Source organism: Rana temporaria, chromosome 1, assembly GCF_905171775.1.
Source record: "Rana temporaria chromosome 1, aRanTem1.1, whole genome shotgun sequence".
In the NCBI taxonomy this organism is placed as follows: domain Eukaryota; kingdom Metazoa; phylum Chordata; class Amphibia; order Anura; family Ranidae; genus Rana; species Rana temporaria.
In genome coordinates this window covers 264048348-264071456 of record NC_053489.1, presented here as the reverse complement: position 1 = coordinate 264071456, position 23109 = coordinate 264048348, and the positions used below count along the sequence as shown (strand labels likewise).

The following is a 23109-nucleotide window of genomic DNA, read 5'->3' as shown; positions in this document are numbered from 1 at the left end:
AATAGCATAATACAACACACACAGTCATACATACTTTTTAAGATCAATAAATTTGCAATGGATTGTCAGTTTCTCTACCATGCAATATAATCTTACTACCTGAAGCAATTCTGTTAAAGCGGAGTTCCACCCAAAAATGGAACTTCCGTTTAATACACTCCCCGCCCCCTTACATGCCACATTTGGCATGTCATTTTTTTGGGGGGGGGAGTGGGGGCTTCAGGAGGAGTGGGACTTTCTGTCCCACTTCCTCCTTCTGCCGAGGGGCTGGTAAGGCAAAAGTTTAATCGCCTTACTGCAGCCCCTCCCTGTAGGCGATCGCCTGTCCAATCGGACGGCGCAGCGCCGCTCGCACATGCGCAGTGATGCTTGCGAATGCGCAGTGGGTGCCCGGCCATGAAGCCGAAAGCTTGCCATGAAGCCGAAAGCTTGCATACATATAAGACCTATAGTATTGAGACTTGAAGTTGTAATAAATTGTCAACTTTTCTGCCAAGCAAAAAAATGACTTGCCAAGTTTGGAAAAGTTTTCCTAGGCAATAGCAAGCAATGCCCTGCGATCTGTCTTCGAGTCAATAGATTGCCAGCTGTTTCCTGGATCATAGGACATGATAGAAGTCACCGGCAGACTTGTCAATGTCACAACAATGTCACACATGGTTGCTAAATGGCGTAAGCAGAAATGACACATTTCAATCATTACCAAAGCATCCTTCTTCAGTGAAATAGACAGATTTAAAGAAAACTGCTATTCATGTGGATCAATCTACTCATCCCCAGGTATGAATAAAAATAAAAAAGAGGCAATGACAGCACAGATTAAAAAGGTAAAACTCAAAACCTTGACATATATTGATTACTGAAGCAAACTGAAAAGAAGACCTTTCAAAACAATTTAGTTTTCCTCATCAGACATGAAGTAAACTAATGTGTTTTCAAAGCCTGAAATTGTATTTATTTGTTAGAGCCAATAAATAAAATCACTTTAAACCCACACTTGCTGCTCTTATTGATGTATACAGCATCACAGTGCTAGTACAAACTTTGCTATTAAAGTATTTTTAGCATTGTTGAATTAGCTACTGGAGTTAATTTACTGAAACTGGAGAGTGCAAAATTTGGTGCAACTGTGTATGGTATCCAATCAGTTTCTAATTTCAGCTTGTTCAATTAAGCTTTGACAAAAAAATATCAGGAAGCTGATATCAGAGCTACACCGGGTTTGCACTCTCCAGTCTTAGTAAATCAACCCCCCTCTGTTTAGTGCTCTTTGTCCAAAAAAAATAGATTTAAATCACAAAACCAAGCAAGAAAACCTCCTACCCCACCCACATCTACCGTTTGTTTTTATTGTTGATATTTTATATGGTTTCTCTTTCTTTTATGTACACGAGCCATCAGTTCGTCTACGAAGTCTTTTTTCTTTTTTCTCTTGGATTGCTTTTTGGTCCAGAATAGACCAGCGGACCTCCTTCCAGCGCTTAGACACACCCTTTAGGGTGTATGTGGCGCTGTAAAGAAATATTAAAATCAATCAATCACATCGAGCCAACCTAAAAAACGATTAGAACCAGACAAACTTAAAAAACTATTGCAATCAAAAATATTTGCAGTAGTGTGACCGCACCTCTTCCAGTGAGGATTGGAAGCTGCATTCCAGGACAAATATCTAGTCTTGTTTCCGCTCCCCATTGTAACATGATGCCATGCCTTTAAATATGGAGACCCTGTGAGGACAATTTGGTGGACATCTAACAGGCAGTGTGTGACATCCTTGATACCAGGAAGCAATGTGGAATCTTCCTACAGTACTAACAAATTCAATTACATATAGAAACATACTTTTTCTGCCCCCTTTTCTGTTCAGCCACACTGCATGCTTGGATAGGGGCCTGGTTGGAATTTTAAGGTGGGACCCTACACTTTTTTTTTACCAAAAATATGTAGAAGAATATGTATCGGCCTAAACTGAGGAAAAAAAAAAGTTTTTTATATATATTTGAGGGATATTTATTATAACAAAGAGTAAAAAATATAGATTTTTTTTCAAAATTGTCGCTCTATTTTTGTTTATAGCGCAAAAAATAAAAACCGAAGAGGCAATCAAATACCACCAAAACGAGAGAAGAAAGTTCCCCCAAAGAAGACCAAAATTAGAACACTATGAAAAAAACTATGAATTTTATTAGTGCAACAAGAAACATGTAGAAAATGGCAGATAAACAGAGTGGTATCAAAATTAAAAAAGGACAAGGTTGTCAGTTAAAATCAGGGGAATCGCAGCTGCGCAACACACATGCATAACCCCAAATACCACCAAAAGAAAGCTCTATTTGTGGGAAAAAAGGACGACAATTTTGTTTGGGAGCCACGTCGCAACTGTTAGTTAAAGCAATGCAGTGCCGAATCGCAAAAAGTGGCCTGGTCTTTCACCAGCAAAATGGTCCGGGGCTGAAGCGGTTAATTGCTGCTAGCATTGATGTGTGTAAATTACAAGTAATATAATGCAGCATAATCCTCTTCAAAGAATATTAAATGAATGTGAATCATATGCATTACCACTTAAGGAACCACTAACAAAAATAAAAAGACAATACGAGTAAAGCAAATTAGTGTTAATGAATAGCGGTGACAACCCTTGCTAAGCAGGGTGTAACTAAACACCTCTCAATTCAATGTTGCAACAAAGAGTTTAATGCTTTTAGGAACAACTATTTTAGATACTCAGTGCACTGACATCTTGTCCCGACATGTTCTTCAAAAGAAACAATTTGGATCCCCTTGACATCAGCACACAACCTGAAGTGAGGCCCCGTACACACGACCAGTTTCCTCGGCAGAATTCAGCTTCCGACCGAGTTTCTGGCTAAATTCTGCCGAGAAACCTGGCCGTGTGTACACTTTCGGCCGAGGAAGCCGACGAGGACCTCGGCGAGGAAATAGAGAACATGTTCTCTATTTCCTCGTTGTTCTATGGGAGCTCTCGGCCCGCCAAGCTCCTCGGCGGCTTCAGGGCTGAACTGGCCGAGGAACTCGATGTGTTTGGCACGTCGAGTTCCTCGGCCGTGTGTACGGGGCCTGACACCAACAGAGGCCTGATAGTGTGAGTCTGAAAGGGTGTATATGGTGAAATTTTTATCTGCACCAAGCTATAGTAAAAATAGCATGTGAATGCACAGTAGCACGAAATATATTAGTTTCACCTTAGTTCACAGTGGGCTCTTTACCACGTGATCAGCTGTCATCAAAGACAGCTTATCACGGAAATAAACAGAAGCCGGTTTCTGGCTTTTTTTCTCCTCAGACTGTCAGCGTGAAGAAAAGAAGAAAGCTGCTAGTCAGTACCACCTATTAGTGCTCCCAGTGTCACCTATCGATGCCCATCAATACCGCTAATCAGTGCCCATCATTTGCAACTATTAGTGCCCATTAATGCTGCCAATCAGTGCCTCATCATCAGTGCCTCCTGATCAGTGCCCACCAGTACCGCTTATCAGTGCCAATCAGTACCACCTATAAGTGCCCCCCTGTGCTGCCTATCAGTGCAACCTCCCTGTGCCGCCTATCAGTGCCCATCATGCCACTTATCAGTGCCCATCAGTGCCACTTATCAGTGCAGCCTCATCAGTGCATTCTGATCAGTGCTCATCAGTGTCGCCTCATCAGTGTCCATCAGTGCAGAAAAGCAGTACTAGCAGTACCCATCAGTGCCACCTCATCAGTGCCCATCTGTGAAAGATTACCTGATTTTGGTCTTTTTTGTTTGTTTAGAAAAAAATAAGAAACCCAGCTGTGATGAAATACCACCAAAAGAAAGCTCTATTTGTGTGAAAAAATTATAAAAATGTCATTTGGGTACAATGATGCATGACTGTGCAATTGTCATTCAAAGCGTGAGAGCACTGAAAGCTGAAAATTGGCCTGGTCAGGAAAGGGGTATAAGTGCCCAGTAAACAAGTGGTTAAACAATATGTACAATGTCATTTTTTTCTTTATCTTTTTGAGCATAATCCTTGGAGAATCTGGAACACTGCCATATACTTATGTTGATGCACTTGGAGTAATATCTGGAGTAAAATTGTCTGCATACAGCATTTATCGATCTATACTAGATATCATAAAATAAAGGTGAGCAGGTGGTGTAGGATTGCACGTGGTGAACTACTTATAGGCACATCACAGCTTATTGTTGAATAACATCTTGGTGGACTTTTTTTTATATTTAGCACATGTAGAAGTGTTGACTGAGGCCAGGTTCACATACTGTATGTGTGGCTGTGGTTTACAGCCTGGGGTCAGGTGCACAGGATGCTTTTTGTAACCGCAGCGCGGTCCGCCCAGACATGTGTAAACAGCGCGGTCCGCCCAGACATGTGTCCGCCCAGACATGTGTAAACCGGCTTTTTGTAACCGCAGCGCAGTCCGCCCAGACATGTGTAAACCGGCTCCATTCAGAAATGGTCTCATTCACATGTCATGTGAATTGGATGTTTAAAATGCATCCAACTTGCATATATGTGAACCCAACCTAAACGTAATGTTTACTTATCTTCGTATATAGTGTGTCACTACCAGGCATAATTTCATTGGGGTGTCACCATTGTTCATATACTGTTGTCATTGTAAGATCGTACTGAGTATTTATAGCAGGGGTTTTTAGAGCAATAACATTCTTTGTTGCATTATTGATTTAGTGGTGTTCAGACATACCCTGCATAGCAGAGGGTGTGATTATTGGGGGTGTTACCATTGTTCATATACTGCTGTCATTGTAAGCCTTACACTGAGGCATGAGGCCCCGTACATACGACCGGATCTATCCGCTGGGATTGATCCGCGGATCAGTTCCAGCAGATAGATCCGGTCGTGTGTACGGCCTAGCGGACATTTCCCAGCGGATAAAAATCCAGCCGACGGATTCCCAGCGGATAAAAATTTCTTAGCATGCTGAGGCCCCGTACACACGACCGAGTTTCTCGGCAGAATTCAGCCAGAAACTCGGTCGGAGCTGGATTCTGCCAAGAAACTCGGTCGTGTGTACACTTTTCAGCTAGGAACCCGTCGAGGAACTCATCGGGCCGAAAAGAGAACATGTTCTCTATTTCCTCGTTGTTCAATGAGGAAAGTCGGCCCGCCGAGCTCCTCAGCGGCTTCCACACTGAACTCGCCGAGGAACTCGATGTGTTTGGCACGTCGAGTTCCTCGGACGTGTGTACGGGGCCTGAGAAATCTATCCGCTGGAATCCAGTCCAGCGGACTGATCCGGTCGTCTGTACAGACTCACCAGATCAGTCCGTCCGCTCCCATCCCTCGCATGCGTCGTAATGATTCGACGCATGCGTAGAAGTATTTACCTTCCAGGGTCGCGCACGTCGCCGCGTCATCGTCGCGACAACGGCGCGGCCACGTCACCACGGATGTATTCCGCGGGGATTTCAAACTGATGGTGTGTACAGCCATCAGATCCAAATCCGCCAGAGGATTTATCCGCTGGAAACGGTCCGGCGGTCCGTTTCCAGAGGATATCCTCTCGTCTGTACGAGGCCTCACACTCTTTGCTGCAATATTGGATTGAGAGGTGTTTAGATACACCCTGCTCAGTAGAGGGGGTCACCACCATATTTACACGATATTGCTTTATTTGCATTGTAATTTTATTTTTGAACCTTAAGTGGAATTACGCTTGATTCACATGCATTTATTTAACTTAATTCCCTTAAAATTCATAACTGACCCTCATCTTGGATAAATGTTAAAGGGAATCCCTACTTACTTGCTTGTTATTTGAAGGAATTGGGCATTTTTTATTTAGTCCTTCAAGAGTTTTTTTTTTAAAAGTGCTGCTTCCCATCAAGCAGTATTTTATTTTATTTTTACATTGATGCATGTGCCCCCTGATATTGCCTAGCTCCCATGCCCTTTGTTTAACAATATATTTGCTATTAGCCTTAAAAATAAGCAACATTTGCATGACCCCTCCTGTGGGGAGTGGGTTTGGGGAGCATTCACAATTTCCAAACTTTTTTTGACTGTTCAGCAAACCTGCCTTGAAGAGAACCCAGGCACATTTGGCTCACCAATAATAGTGACCAGTATATTTACAGGAGCATAGACAGTAATTTTCTTTTAATAGTCAGTTTAAGCACCATCTAAACTGCTTCTCCCACTAGTTAAATTGATTGTGGGTTTTGTGCATTACATTAACCGTCTCAAGCTAGTTCATTAAAATTAATGTTTCTATAATTGCGCTAATTCATAGACTGTTTGTACTATAATTTATGATTTACTGTTTGAATGACCATTTGCATGTGTTGCACAACTTCATATGTTTAAACTGCTATGATCATTTTAAAATGGGTTCTTAATAGACATATCACTCTATTTCTTTAGTAAAGTGAAAGCAGAAACATAATAAATATTAACTGTCATGGCTAATTTAGTGTGGTTTTCTTAGTTCATCTACGGTATGCTTGTTCCTTTGAAGTTTATAAAACCTCTCTTGTAAAATAAAACAGGATATTAAAATTGTAAATTTTCTAGCTTAAAGTGTTTTTTCACAAAAAAATAAATAAAAATTAAAAGCAGCTACAAATACTGTAGCTGCTAACTTTTAAAAATAGGATAGGACACTTTTCTGACCAGGGATCCATCGCTATCCTCACCCGAGTCAGCTGTTTGGCTGTCTTCGGGTCAAGGCCATGTTTACTATTGGATGCTGGCTGTGACTGCTTGTGGCTTCACGCCCGGCTTGCCACTGGCATGCATGAGCAGCGATTTGTAAATGGTCACACAGTTTTCTGTAACGTAGGGGAATAAGGGGAGCCAAACTTCCACTCAGAATGTTGCAGTAATCCCACCAGAAGTGGAAGCTGTAAAAACCAGGTACCTACAGCTCCCCAAGAAACACATAAGGCTTAAACTTGAAGATGAGGGGGCAAGAGGCAGACAAGCAGATCTTCTTCTTTTGGGTTAAGTTTTACTTTAAAACCTAGTTTAAGATTCTAATTACTTCTCTGATACTATAATTTTTAAAGGATTAGGGATTCTGGGTTCAGTTCACAGGGGATTCACTGAATCCAGAGTGAAGTCTAGAAATTGTGAAACTAAAGGGAAATTAAAGTTACATACATTACATACTGGGGCCAGGCAGGCATTTTATCGCAGAAGAGACATACAGTAAAAAGCAACAACACCTACCTGCCATCTCACAGCGATCCCCCAAATGTAAATTAAACTGTGCATGCACAGCTCTATTTACATTGGACACCTGTTCCCTGTGTGCCAAAATGACTAGCTAGCATCACTAAAGTGACATCATCCCATGCTAGCCAATGAAGATGGCCCAAAAACTGGTACACAAAATAAGATGCTAGCACCGGCAAGGGATCATGGGAAAGGTGAGTACTGATCCCTTTAGTTCTGCTTTAAAACCAAACTCTGCTGTAGTCTATGAGGGCAAATCTTGCATTTTTTTTGGCCATTTTTAAGACTACTAGGCCTAGGATTGTAAAAAAAAAAAAAAAAACAATATGAGGGAAAGGGACTCTGCCCTGGAGGAGATGGCCCTCCATTTCATGCACCTTTGAAGGCAACAAACAGCAGTTCTTTAATACATGTTATGAAGAAGCTGACTATGTAGGCATATGTAGTGTTATTGACGAATAAGATTCTCATGGACAGCATCAGCAGTACCACATTCTGGTATCACATATTTTGCACATGCGTGAATTTTTTTAATTATTATTATTATTATTGCTTAGCTTTAATTAGGGGAAGAAGCATCCCAATGTGACTCATTACTACTTTTACAATCAGATTCTCCCCTCTCTTTGTCCACTTTTATTTAAAAGGAAAGATTCCTTACAGTAGGATTCCCACACAAGGTTTGAGCTTTCACACAGCATTTCAAAGCAAAATCAAAGCCGCCTGGCTTTAAAGCAGCCCATCTGGGTATACACTGGATATCATCCTCAAATCCAGTATCTCAATACATTCAGTCAGTGCAAACAAACGCATGTCCCTTGCGTACCTATGCACATGTTGCTCCGTAGCATTACAACTGTCTCTTCAACATAAAAGAGCCCTAAACCATAGTCAGCAGCTATACTAAAGGGACTATGTATACCTGCATAATTATAATGCTGGTTATCCTCAAAACCTGGGCCCAGTGTTGGAAGCTTCAACCACCCAATATTCTACAGAGGGGCTTCAGGGCTTCTCCTGGACTGAAAGGCTAGTGGATATGCTCATATGCTCATATAATATGTATATCCAAGAAGCCCCCCAACCTGTATAGTGAAGATTTCCCAACACAGTGGCAAGGCATAGCCCTGTCACACATTCCTGGAAACTAGAAAACTAGAACCTTGTTAGTCAGAATGTTTTAATTGGTTAAAAAGGCATTTATGAATTGGAAAAAGAACCTGATTTTCACAGAAAAGGAATATTAGACCCTCTGTGCTATATGCATATTGGAGTGCGTGTGAACCCCTAAACTAAAACTAAAGGCAAAACTTGTTTCATTTTGGATAGAGTAAGGGAGGGTCATAATCCCTGCCAGTTTTATTTTTGCCACCTGTGTCCCATTGGGGAGATTTCTCTCTATGTCCTGTCCTATAGCCAAAACAAAAACTGAGAGGAAATCACTCCAAAGTGAATGAATCCCTGGTTGTCACCAGGGTCACCAGACATCAACAAAAACCTGACACACACTAAATTTTCACCAAAGCATCCAGCAAGTAGTGGCCCCTAGACATGGCAGTGGACCAAGAGTATATCCAAAAAAACATCGATTGATTCACAATAGACTAGCAAGATCAGAAACAGATAGAGAAAAGATCAGGAGGTGCAGGAAGTGAGAGGAGAAAGCACTGTCAGATACAAGCTGAAGTTAATAGCCAGAGGAACAGAAATGCAGGAACTAACATGGACTGAAGCATGGGGCTTAAAAATGTAACTATTGTACAGGCTAAATACAGTTAAAAGGTAATCCTAAATGACTGGAAGGCTGGGTAGGGACTTGCCATATGGGAGCTACGGCAACCAGCAGTTGGGTTATGGGAATGTCCCTATCTCACAGTTCTGAAACAAAGCAGGCTGTAGCATTAAAGTAAAGACCACATGATAGAAGAACCCAAAGTATCAGATGCATTTTGCTGCTTATCTGTAACAATTATTAGGTCTTAATCAAGGACTAGAGGTCAATGGTCCTTTAAACAAAACAGAAAGGAAAAAAAAACTGATATTTGCTATTGCTGATAGGTGCTATATAAACCAGCAGGTAAGTTCCGGCGATGCATATACTTCCAAGTCCTGGAACTAAGCAAGCTATAGCAAGAAAGAATAAACTACATGCTAGTAGAACCCTAAGTAGGAGATCTACTTTGCTGCTGATCTGTGACACCAATTAGATCTTAATCAAGTCGCGAGAGACCATAAAGACAGAAAAAGCAGAGACCTGACCCTTGATAGTGATGAGAGTCAAATTCTGGTCTAGACCCAGCCATTTCCCTGCCCTACACCACAATTTGTTTTTTTTTAGCACATTTGTTCCTTGTAACCTTTTACCTTCTTTCACCTTGTCTCACCAAATATCTAACAAGAGATGGCAATGTAATTGTACCTAGCTTATTATTTTTATGAGTAGGCCCTCAACCTACCATATTACATCACATCAACTTGTCCATTAATTTATATTCTCTTAACTCTTGCAAAAAATCATGTAAGTTATGGGTAGGCAACCTCATCCCTCCAGCTATGGTGAAACTACAAATCCCATCATGCCTCTGTCACTAGAAGTCATGCCTTTGATTGTCAGGGTCTTGCAATGTTTAATGGGACTTGTAGTTTCCAAACAGCTGGAGGGCCGAGGTTGCCTACCTCTGATGTAAGGTATTCAACTGACTCAAACGTATAACATTGAGACTTGGACTTGTTTTTACTCATGCCTGTACACTGACGTGTTCTTTCAATAAAACTTTTTTAAGAAGAGAGTAAAAACAAGTATATTACCTTGATTTTGTTGGATTCGGGACTTTTTACAGTGGTAGATAATTTCCTGTATGCAATGTTCAGAATTGTTAATTGTAGCCTGGAGCTGCTGCATGTCAGCAGAATATTTGAAATTCATGGTATGGGGAAACTCTCGATTTGAATTCTTTACCTTGTTCAGCTCTGTATTGTTATGATGCAAAATACTTATTGCTGTATCTAGTTAGAGTAAAAGAACAACAAAAAAAAGTATTAAAAGGTAAAACATATTTAAAAAAAAAAATTCTAACAGTACTTGATCACATTTTTAAATGTTTCTAAAGTTTGAACAAAAATGATACTTTCAAAAAAAGTGGGCTCTTTAAATATATACTGTATCTTGTCATCGCAATCATAAGTCAGTATGCAAAACCGTATTATACACATTCTGTATGTCCACAGTCTTACTTATGGCAAATAAGCTGTGCACTTTGCACGTACAGTTGCACTAGTGAATTTGTGATAGAGCTTCACGTTGCAAAGAATCAGGTGCAAGGCAAATAAAAAAAAAAACTGCATTTATGCTTGCACGTGATTAGAAGATGGAACCAGCAGACCTTCACCACAGTGCAGTCTATTTGCCTTTAGTAAATCACCCCCAACATCTATGGTGACAGAAGTTATAAAGAATTTGATAAAAGAGAGTGCACCACACTAACAGTACACCCCCCCATTGTGCTCCCCGTCTCTTCAACCCCCTTATTTTTCACCTCAACTCCATATAATCCTCCTTCCCTCCCAGAATAACTCGTAGTTAGAGAAGTTTTTGTGCACATAATGCCAGTCGGAGGTGGTCTGTGGTGGGGGAGAACAGAGGTGAGGAAGAAAAAGAGATCAGAGCAATCCTCAACTGCACCAAGCATTGCATTATCACACACTCAGTTGAAGAGCATGGTTCGCTGTCCTTAACTTCACATACTTTTATCGACAACCACTCAGCCAGACCCGACCACACAGCCCAAGAAAGAGAGAAACTGAAGAGGACTAGAACAGGGACACACTCACACCATTCTACTGCCTGTTTTCCACCGAATCATTGCTAATTTTGTGCCCAGAGCAACTTTCCCTGTGGCCCGGACCTTGCCACACCAGTTTTGCCCTTCACTCATGTAATCACTGGAAATCACAAATTGCTAGAAGCAGGCAGCTCATGAAAATGTTAAGCCATGCCTTGCACATCTTACCTGTCCATATGGTTCCAAACAGTCGCATGCATAGCTAGATATATACCTCATATGGGCTCTTTGAATGGCATAGATTTTTGCTAAAAAACTACAAGTCTTAAAAGAACACCATCCTGATCATCTAATGCAGGGATCGCCAAACTACAGCTCTACAGCTGTTGCAGAACTACACGTTCCATGAAGCATGGTAAAACTCTGACATTCACAGACATGACTAGGCATGATGGGAATTATAGTTACTGAACAACTGGAGTGCCATAGTTTGGAGATCCCTTAATCAAATGTCTGAAAGTTATTAAGTTTTAGTTATCTTTTGCAAATGTGTGCCTCTTGCCTCACCCTAAATGATATAAGTTCATGCCAACACAGAAAAACCCTTGTTATTTTTATATATATATACTGTATACATTTTCCAGACCGTTAATTATTATGGTCAATAAGATTAGGTGACTAAAAATGTTTATTTTTAATAATTGTCCATGGCAAGATTTCAATTTTCTAGCCCTAAAGACTATTTAAGTTATTAGTATTTGAGCCTTAAAGGGGTTGTAAATGAAATAGTTTTTTTCATATTAAGCATCCTTTACCTGCAGACATTCCTTTTTTCACTTCCTCATTGTTCGTTTTTGCTCAGAAGTTGCTCTATTTCTTCCCTGTTCTGTTCACTTCCTGCTTGTCTGATTTTACTGACCACCGTGACGGGAGGGTTTACTGCGGTGGTCAGTAACGTGCTCACCCCCTCCTGGGAACTGCATCTGTGCGGCAGGACGCTCTCTATGTGTTAGAGACTTCAAGGAGGTGTAAATTACTAGGGGGAAACCGCAATTCATACTGGGAAATGTAGTTCTTACATGAACGAGCGCCGCAAACCAGGAAGTTAATGAGAGAACAGAAACTAGAACGTTGGAAGTGATATAGATGAAGGAATTTAATAGATATTTACTAGTTTTTTGACAGAATCATTACACTATTCTGTCTGTCTACCTTGCAGACATTAATTTTAGGCACATTTTTTTTTCCTTTACAACTCCTTTGATTATGATGATTGTGGTAATAATGATGATTACTACTATTTTTAGACATTTGTGATATTTATCTTTTTTCTATTATTGGCAGCTGTGTTCATATACTATTTTGTACTCCCTCTTCTTTAAAATTCAAGTTTCTGCTATCAAATACTAATTTAAAAAGTGCTGTGATTTTGGAGAAATTAATTTAAAATACCAAGGTAACCAACAAAAAGCATGTGTACTATAAACCAGAGTAACCTCCAATTATTTTTTTCCTGGTGATATAATGCTATCACATTGTGATTAAGAGACAGACACGTTAGATTGAAAGCATCTGCCACAGATGGGAATAAGTGGGATGGAGGCTGTAAAGTTTTCCATGTAGGTTTTTAAAATAAACATATGTTTCACTCTGTCAGGTTAAATATTCGGTGGAAAGACCAGCAAAATTTTCTTACATTTGTGAACATTGAGTAATGGATGAAAATTTCAGCATATGTTCATGAATTCTCGAGGGTGAGGTAGAAACTACCTTATGCTTTATAAGCTCAGAAGGTGGATTAAATTCCTGGTGAAATATTGTCCTTGCAAATATATGCAGCCCATTCTCACATGAACAGTTTAAAGCTTTAATAAACATTTTCTCTGCTACTCTAAGAAAATGTTAGAAGAAGTACATGCTAAAATATCTATGAAGCTAGTATAAATGTTACTGTTTATTATATACAAACAGGCAAACAAAAATTATTGGACTATAACCTGGGATCAGCCATGGGATCAAAATGAAAATACAGAATAGAGAGATGTTCTTTGCTTATAGATAAATATTGAAGTACATTTTGAAATTAGTGAATGTGACATTCACCAAACATTTTCTGGAGGTGAATCTTCCTGGTGCACGTGTAATAAATTATAGTAACTGATTTGTCTGTAGTAAATGTTTTATGAGTGTTGTATGCACTGTTTTATAAATGTTTTTTTCTGAAGACCTCAAACTTCAAGTTGTTCCATTTCTGGACTACAGTTTGCCAACAGATTCAATTTGCAAAATTGCAGCGGGTAGCACTTTAATCCATGTTCTGTATTCATCACTGGAAAGTAATGCATAGTAAATGTATTTAAAGGTGGTGGGAATTGTTGATGAAGTTGACATGTATGTTACCTGTCATGTTGCAGTAAACCACAAATGGTTCCAGAGGGCCGCTTCCATCAGAATCAACAAAAAAGAATCCAGAGGAGTCACCTTTGTGCTTATATGCTTCACAAGATTGCTCATACATAGCTGAAAAATAAATTTAAGGCAATAAGGCAAACATTTTACAGAGAAATTCCTAAAAATAAATGCCAAGGTCATTCATATAATTACACTAAATAGTAAATAATTCGAGATTTTCCTAGCTTGTGACGGAAAATATTGATTATATGAAGACAGGAGGCGAGTATCTTATGCATTAATCCTTCTTTATTAATGCTCACAGCAGAAGTGTAAAACCTTTAACGAATGTAATAAAAGAAAAAACTGGTAGAACCACACCTCCCAGCAGTCCCATGGCCTAAACCACTCCCATTCTAGTCTCTATAAATGGACTGCTCTCACTAGAATCTTCCTCTTTCTTTGCGTGAGTACGAGGTGTCGTTTCCTAATCCCCGATTACCGACTCTTCGGCCAGCCGGCCCACGATTTGTAACCGGAGACTTTCAAAGGAGGAATGTCGTAGGCCCCGACTGTGTCGACCCACAGCACTTGTTGATTGAACCGAACAGGGGAACATCACCCTAACCATAGGTCAACCGAACGAACGGCTCCAGGTAAACGAAAAATCAGTAGCCTGAAATAGAAGACCCAAAACATGAAAGGGTTGGGAAGGGAGGGAAGATACTCGCCTCCTGTCTTCATATAATCAATATTTTCCGTCACAAGCTAGGAAAATCTCGAATTATACATCAGACAGGAGGCTCATATCTTATGCAAGTTCAAAGCTAACACAGCATAAATGTATATACCAAGAAAAGGTCAAAACATTACATAGCAATCAAACATCATAAAACAGACATGGCAACATGATCCTCCGGTCTGAAATAGAAAAAACGGAAGACTGATTCAGAAGACCAATCAGCCGCCATTAATAGCTCAGAGAGTGAGCCTCCGGTCGCCATCACCTTGGTAGCCATGGCCCCTCTGGCCGAGTGTGCTCCAAACAGCGTGATGTCTATACCCGCCAACGCCATGGTGGACCTAACCCAGCGCGCTAGAGTGGCGGTTGTGACTGGATGATGAGGTCTGATGTAAGAAACTAGTAGTTGGGAGGAGTCCGGACTACGTAGATCCACGGTGCTAGCTTCGTATGCTTGTAGGCATCTAACCACACAGAGTCGTGGGTGTGTAGGGAAAAAGGGATAAAAAACCGAATGCAGGCCGGTCTTCGTCCTGCGGACTATCGTGAACTTGACGCCTTGAGGTGAAAATTGTCGCCTAGAGATGTCCAAGGCTCTAACGTCGGAAACGCGCTTTATAGAAATCAGACAAAGCAGGATAGTAAGTTTGAATGACAGCATCTTAAGAGACAGCGACTCGTTGTCTTCCCAGCTCGAGAGCATGGCAAGGACCCTGGAAACGTCCCAAGTGGACTGATACTTAGGCCGCGGGGGTCGTTTAAACCTGATACCTCGCAGGAGCCTGCAGATCAGGGGGTGTTTGCCGACAGGCCTGGAATCCACTGGATAGTGATAGGCCGATATGGCCGACCTGTAAACATTGATGGAACTGTAAGCCTTGCCAGAGGAAAAAGACTCTGCCAAATAGTTCGCAATGATGGTTATAGGGGCATGCAAGGGATCAGCTTGCCGTTGGTCACACCAACGTACCCAAAGTAGCCAGGCTGATCGGTATGCCGACCGAGTCCCCGGGGCCCAGGCCATGGTGAGGAGGTCTCTAGCCGAGCTTGAAAGGCCGTCACCCGGGTCTGGCATCCAGAGACCAGCCATGCTAGGAGCATCAGATTGCCTTCTTCCACTAAGGGGTGAATGCCCTTGGTCGGGTGTAACAGGATACGAGGGAACTGGGGAAGGACTCTGGGGTGGTCGATGATCGAGTCCAGCAGCAGGGGGAACCAAGGTTGAGCTGGCCACCACGGTGTGATCAGAACCACTGTTGCTCCCTGATTGGCGATTTGCCGAAGGACCCTGGGGATCATTGAGAACGGGGGAAACGCATAATGTGTGCCCCCTGTCCAGGAGTGGCGGAAAGCGTCCACTGCCGAGGACCCTGGGTCCGGTCTCCAACTGAAGAAGTGGGGCAGTTGGTGGTTGAGGCGAGAGGCGAAAAGGTCTATGCCCAAAGGTCCCCAAAGTGAATTTATCTGGGTGAAAACCGAACGGTCCAAGCCCCAGTCGCTGGAGTCTACCAGATATCGAGAGTTCCAGTCTGCTACTGTGTTGGAGACCCCCGGGATGTATTCTGCTAGCAGAGAGATGTCTCGAGACAGACAGAAATGCCAGATCTCCGCGGAGATGTCCGCTAGAATCTTGGATCTGGTACCTCCCAGGCGGTTGATGTATTGAACCGCTGAAATATTGTCCATGCGTAATAATACGCAACAGTTGGTCCGTGTTGCCAGGAAACTCTGAATGGCGAAGAGAGCCGCTGAGAGTTCCAAAGCGTTGATATGTAACAGGGATTCCTCCCTGGACCAGATCCCTCCTGTGGACAGTAGCCCCAAGCGGGCGCCCCAGCCATGTCGGCTTGCGTCCGACTCGATGACAACATCTGGTTGTGCATTGAAAATTGTCCGGCCGTTCCACTCGGTGGCGTGGCGGAGCCACCAGCGTAACTCGACCTGAGCTTCCGAGGATATGGACACTTCGTCCGCGTAGCGGAGGCCCCGTCGCAGGTGTAAGATTTTTAACCTCTGGAGGGCCCTGTAATGTAAGGGAGCCGGGAAGATGGCCTGGATGGATGCAGCTAGTAGGCCGACTATGCGTGCTAGAATGCGTAGGGATAGGAAACCCTTGCGCAGAACCGCCCTGATCTCTTTCCGGATTAGAGCCAATTTCTCGCTGGGAAGTCGCAGGATAGCGAGTTGGGTGTCTATTGAGAAACCCAGGAATTCCATCTCCTGTGCAGGGACGAGAACCGACTTTTCTCGGTTGATTACGAAGCCCAGGCTTTGTAACAGGTCGATGGTCCAGTTCATGTGACGATACGCCAGATTCCTGGAGTAAGTCATTATGAGGAGATCGTCCAGGTAAATGATCAGACGAACTCCCCTGCTCCTCAGAGCTGCCACGACCGGTTTCAGGAGCTTGGTAAAGCACCACGGGGCTGAGGATAGGCCGAACGGTAGGCACGTAAATTGCCAGATGCGACCCCACCATCTGAAGCGGAGGAGGTGTTGAGACTCTGGATGCATGGGAACCGTGAGGTAGGCGTCCTTTAGGTCTACCTTCACTAACCAGTCCCCTGGGGTGAGTAGGTCTCGGAGGCAGTGAATGCCTTCCATCTTGAAATGCCGATAGGCGACATGTTGGTTCAAGTCCCGGAGATTTATGACCGGGCGATAACCCCCCCCTTCTTCTTGACCAGGAAGAGGTTGCTGAGGAAGCCCGGGGATGGGGTGACGACTTCGGTGACCGCATGTTTGGCTAACAATTCCCGAAGTTCGGTGTCTATAAGGGTCACATTTTGTTCTGAAAAATGGATAGGGGGTGGTATTATCCCCAGAGTCGGTGGGGAAACCAGGTCTATTTGGAAACCCATTACCGTGTAATCGCAGACCAGGCGTGCGTAAAAAACATTAGGCGGCCTCCCACCGGTATGAGGGGAAAGGGAATGAGAGTGGCACTCACCGGAATACGGGCGTGAACGAGGGTATCCTCTTTGGCCGCGTCCTCTCCAGGGTCTTCCACGGGGGGGGAAGAATGGTGCCGGTTGCGCGGTGGTGGTATAGTGGGCGGGAGCCTGGTTATAGTGTGTTTGGGCAGCAGACCTCTGGAAGGGTCTGCCCGTGTTGTATCGGCCGGCAGAACGGCCCCTGTTTCTGCCGGCCCGGGGAAAAACTCTGGCGTTGTTGGTTTTCTTCAGGGATGTTTGTGCTTTGTCCAGGCTATTGAACATGCCAACAAATTTATTAATGTCCTTTATTAAGGACTCGCCAAAAAGCATGCCCTCTGCTGAGGGGCCTGGCTCGGACTCTGCTAAATGGGCTAATTGCGGGTCGAGGCGCATGAGAATTGAGCGTCTGCGCTCGACTGAACAGGCGGTGTTGGCGTTGCCCGTAAGGCATATGGCTCTTTGGGCCCAACCGCGCAGTTGATTTAGGTCAACCCCTTGGCCAGTTGCTGCGGATTGTTCCGCCAGATTCAGAATTTTTGTCAGAGGCCCGAACAGGTCCAGGATACGATCCTGGATATTATTGAAGGACCGATCGATCCCTTTCTTAGGCATCTTTCCTGTTTTAAGCAGGTATTTCATTAGTATAGGGTCCACTGCAGGTGTGACAACCGCTTTCATAGGGATATGCGGGCGGGGGCACTCCGCTCTAAGTTTGTTGCGATTGGATTTATCCAATGGTCTCCGTGCCCAGAGCTCTACATATTGGGACACATGGGGCAGAGGAGACCAGTCCCCCGAGCGGGGATGTGAGATAGTGTCAGGATTGAAAAGGGGTTCCCCCATGGCGTCTAATACGTCTTTGCCCTGGTTGTCAGGGTTGGCATCCGGGAGGATTGCCGAAGCCCCCGCATCCTCTTCCTCATAACAATCAGACCCTGAGACCTCTGATTTATCCGACTCGGCGGATGAATCGTCGTCTGACTCTATGATGTAAGAGTCTGGTTTGGCTCTCTTAGCGGAACCATGCCTTTTTGTTGACTCTCTGAGGCTCAGAGGTTGAAAAGGGTCTGTAGGATGCGTGGGGTGGCAGTCCGTGGAAGGATCTGCTCGCAGCATATTGTTAGCTTCCCCTGCCGGGGAGTCATAAACCGTTACCACGTTCTTCCTTTTAAAGGAGGATTTTCCCTTCTTTGTGGCCGGTTCTGTGCCGAGTGGTACGGACACAGGGGGATAGTTGGATTGGGAAGCTCCAGAAGCGGCAGTTACTGCTAGTGCTGCTTGGACAGACTGATTAATAAGGTCCTGTAATTGGGAAGTACTGAGAAGGTGAGTAGGTTCCAGGACCAATTCCTGCCCTGTGGGGGAGGGGGAGCCCTCTTCAGTCATAGTGATGAAAGAGAGAGGCAGCGGTGCAAGGGTTAATAGTGCACGGAAGTTTTGCAGATATCTGAAAATAATATATATATCTATATGGCAGGCAGCACCTAAAGGTTCTGAGTAGTAGAATGTGGGCACAGGGTAAGGATGGGAATTAAATTCCCAGGAGAAAATGCGGTGAACAGACTATACCAGGCTCTCCCTCCGGTCACCAGCGCCGACTGGCACGCGACGGGAGGAGAGCCTGTGAGCGAGAGCGCTCTGGGGGCGAAGTCTCGCGAGACTACGGCCCCCAGGCGTCTATTGGTTGGAAGGTGAGAGAGAGCACGTCTCCCGAGTCCAGCGCGCGAAGCGATAGGACGGCGGGGGCGGCTCTGCAGGAGTAGAACGAGTGGTAGGCTCCGCCTACTTGGCGACGCGCGTTCGTCCTATGGAGGGGAGAGAAGGGGGAGATTGCCCAAGATGGCGCGCCGCATAGGAGAAAGAAGAGGGAGGGAGGGGTGCGTAGATCGCTGACAGATCTGACAATATCAGCGGTGTCAGCGGAAACGGAGGTAAGGAAAAAATATAGAGAGGCACAGAAAGTGCTAAGGATAAAGAGGTGCTAGGTACAATACACTAAAGGTAAAAGAGCTTGGAAAAAAGCTTAGGTATCAAGGAGATATGGGATTTCTTCAAAATCGCACCACAAAAGACATAGAAATATATATAAAATATATAAAAATATATATAAAAATAATATCAATATCTAATAATCCGTGTATACTTATCTATGCTCCACGGTGAGCAGAAAGAAAGAGGAAGATTCTAGTGAGAGCAGTCCATTTATAGAGACTAGAATGGGAGTGGTTTAGGCCATGGGACTGCTGGGAGGTGTGGTTCTACCAGTTTTTTCTTTTATTACATTCGTTAAAGGTTTTACACTTCTGCTGTGAGCATTAATAAAGAAGGATTAATGCATAAGATATGAGCCTCCTGTCTGATGTATAATCAGAAGTAAAAATCTGTGCAAGTGTCTCAGGCTTCATTTTACACTGGCACCGTCAAAGCTGCATTTAGAGAACATTGCTACTTTAAAAGCTTACAAATGCATGTAATGATTTTTCAATGGTAACATTCAAACTGTGCATTTATATGCATTTAGGTGTAATTAGTTTAGCTATGTTTATGAGTGCCTAGGATCCAATTAAAAACTCAGGAACTCAGCAAAATGCATGTTAACACAACTAAACTTTCTAAAACAGGAACATCTAAATGAAGAAAGGAAGATGATGGCACACCACGGTGGAGTCAAAATCGCATGACGCATGAATAGGGGGTGGCCGTGGATAGATTCATGCTGTGCATGAATCTATCCGTTATACATATGTGTGGGTGTCATGATATAGGGGGCGTCGCTCCCGTGCGCCCTTCAGTCCAGGTTCAAACTGGTGCGATCGCAGACATTGCATGGGATTTAGTTGTATGGCTGAACTTGCATTAGATTTGCAGGAAAAAAAGTGTAGGGACTTTTTTACCCGCACTGGAATCGGATCACATGGATGTTCTCACCTCTCCGATACGATTCTTGTGCGAGTTCACAGTTCGCACTACAATCTGTGAACTGATCTGTGGGTGTCATTGACAATGTATTGACACCCATAGTGGTTCGCAGAAGGCAGTGTGAACTGCCTGGGGGAGAGATATGATGCGATGCGGGAATCAGCGCTGTATTAAGGATAATGGACGGGCTGCCACTGTATGAGATGGTCAGAGACTGTAGACATGAATGGGCTGAAATTACACTGCACTCGGGTTACATGTGACTTTGCTCCACTAACTTGCCTGGTGGGGGGCACTAGTTTGGGCAGTGGGAGCATTTATCCACATCTCTTGTGGGGTGCCTAGAGCCAACCCCTTTGTGGCAGACAGCATATGTTTGATTGGGGGGGTATGTGCTAGGGGGGATTTGGGAGGGGAGAAGACATGTGCTGGGGGGGTGGGTGGGGTGGATGGAGCTGGAATGGTATGGGGGATGGATGGAGCTGGGATTGGATCGGGGGGTGGATGGAGCAGGGATGTAATTGAGGTGGGGTGGAAGGAGCTGGGATGGTATGGGGGTATTGATGGAACTGGGATTGGATCGCGGGGATGGATGGAGCCGGAATGGTATGGGGGATGGATGGAGCTGGGATTGGATTGGGGGGTGAATGGAGCAGGGATGGGATTGAGGTGGGGTGGATGGAGCTGGTATGGTATGGGGGCATGGATGGAACTGGGATTAGATTGGGGGAATAGATGGAGCCGGAATGGTATGGGGGATGGATGGAGCTGGGATTGGATCGGGGGGTGGATGGAGCAGGGATGGGATTGAGGTGGGGTGGATGGAGCTGGTATGGTATGGGGGCATGGATGGGATTGGATCGGGGGAATAGATGAAGCTGGAATGCTATGGGGATGGATGGAGCTGGGATTGGATCGGGGGGTGGATAGAGCAGGGATGGGATTGAGGTGGATGGAACTGGGATTGGATCAGGGGAAGGATGGAGCCGGAATGGTATGAGGGATAGATGGAGCTGGGATTGGATCGGGGGGGGGGGGATGGAGCAGGGATGGGATTGAGCTGGCATGGTATGGGGCTTGGATGGAACTGAGATTGGAATGGGGGGGATGAATGGAGCCGGAATGGTATGGAGGGGATGGATGGATATCCTATTACCCAAATCACTCAAAGTGAACTCTTTGCTTGTCCCCCCTCACTCACCCTCTTCTTCATGCCCCCTCCCCTCCAAGACTCACTTTTAGATTACACAGATGACAGACCTCAGACCTAGAGGAACAGGTGCCTCCTTCCCTCCTCCTCATTTGACCTCTGTGCACAGGAGGAGGAGTGGCGGGTCAGTTTGCTCCGTTCCACAGTGCACGGCACTGCGCGCTGTGTGTGTGTGCCAGGCAGGCGGCAGCTGGGCAGAGGAAAGATGCCAGCTGCAATGCACAGTGGGGTGGAGCGGAGCTTGCGGCATGCAGAAACTGAGACACTTTGCACAAGCCGCGGGCATTGCGGCACTCTAATTCACCGGGACTTCGGCTCGAGAATGGTTTATATTGCAGCATGGTCCCGGTGAATCTTTGAGGTTGCGGTATGGGCAAATTAGGCGGCGCGAGGCCCCTGTGGGGGCGAGGCCTAAGGCGGCCACCTAATTTGCCTAATTGGAGAGCCGCCTCTCGTTATGCGATATTTCTTTGCTGCTCACTGGGGGAGGGGGGGCAACTGTACCTGGGAACTTGTAGTGCAAGGATCTCTGTTATGTCTCCAGGATACCTTTCAGGTTCAAAAAAGGACAATTCACTGTGTTGTTAATGTATTATTGCATTAGTAAGCCAGAATTATGTTTGTCTCAGGTTAGCTGTTACGCTTGCGCCATCTACTGGCCAAACATTAGTATGAGTGTAAGTATTTCTATTTGGCTCCTATAGGATGGGACATCAAAATCGTCATATCCTCTTTAGACAGGAAGTGAAGGTGTTTTAGTATCTCCATTTTCAAGACCAAGGCAGCAGGGCCTAAATGCCATCTGTCCCCATCCATGACATCGGAGGTCAATCTTCTTCTTCCTCCTCCTCCTCAGGCTCTTAGGGAGGTAGTTAGCCATCAGATAATGTTTATATGATGCTGTTTATTATGGTATAGTGATGTTATACCATTCTTGTTATTTCTAGTTTTACCGCATATCACGTGTGTCATCCACATGTATATTGAAATCTGCAACGTGCCAATAAAGACACAAGACAAGAAACAGCAGTCTATAATTGTGTGCGCAGAGAAAGGTCATCTGCCTAGATAGCTACCCATAGACTCCGGGAGTACGGGAAGCGAGTCCAGGACAATCTCCATGCTTCTCCTTCCCCTCTCATCTCTCATGTTGCTTTTTGAATAATATCCCGCCACTTATCAGATCGCCATTCATCAGGGCAGACAGCTCTGACACAAGGAAACAAAGCTTTTTTTTCCTACTACCTCAACACAGAGGCTCAGTGCACTATAAGTCAGTAATAAGTAAGAGATCAGCTGCATGAAGACCACAGGCAATATTGATAATTAGTCCTTTACCCCCCGTCTGCTATTTTTGGGTAGAGATTGACCAGTTTAGGTCCTCTTTAATTAAATGCATTGACTTTATTATGGAATACATGATTTTTCCCAACTATTCTACGTAGGTGAGTGGTCAGCCAGACATAATAGCTTAATCCAGACAATGACTGACATTTCGAGTCAATACGCAGTTTTAATTTTAGGAATATAGTTATGGTACTTTGTGAAAAGATAAGTTACATGCATATTATTGATTTGAAGTTAGTTTAATATTTCTGAAAGTAACAGGAAAATGCGAAATACTGCATCTTCAAAATATTACCACAAAGCAGTATGCTTCATCGTGTGCATTTTCAGTCTTTCTTGTTTTGCTCCATTTTCATTTTTATTTTATTATGGGTTATAACAGAATGATACTGAATAATGACATATTCATTTGCTGCAAGAAGATGAAAAGTCTGCTTAATATAACTGATGTATCTCTATTGTGCTCTCTTGTTCCAGCTCCTATTCTCCCTTGATCACTGCCTCTCCACATTTACATTCAATTGCTGGTTACTTGTATACACTTGAGATGTCATCACAACAACAAAACTATGTTGACAT

At 44.0% G+C, this 23109-nt stretch overlaps 1 protein-coding gene across 1 annotated transcript in view; it reads right to left on the bottom strand.

The window, feature by feature from the left end:
* The window catches only part of LOC120941686 (contactin-associated protein-like 4), a 466073-nt gene that overhangs the window by 88371 nt on the left and 354593 nt on the right, over nucleotides 1-23109 (bottom strand). The window contains exons 12-13 of the mRNA XM_040355240.1: nucleotides 13386-13505; nucleotides 10012-10209 (exon numbers count right to left, since the gene is read on the bottom strand). Of these exons, the coding sequence (XP_040211174.1) occupies nucleotides 10012-10209; nucleotides 13386-13505 (318 nt within the window). The remainder of the gene's footprint in view (nucleotides 1-10011; nucleotides 10210-13385; nucleotides 13506-23109) is intronic.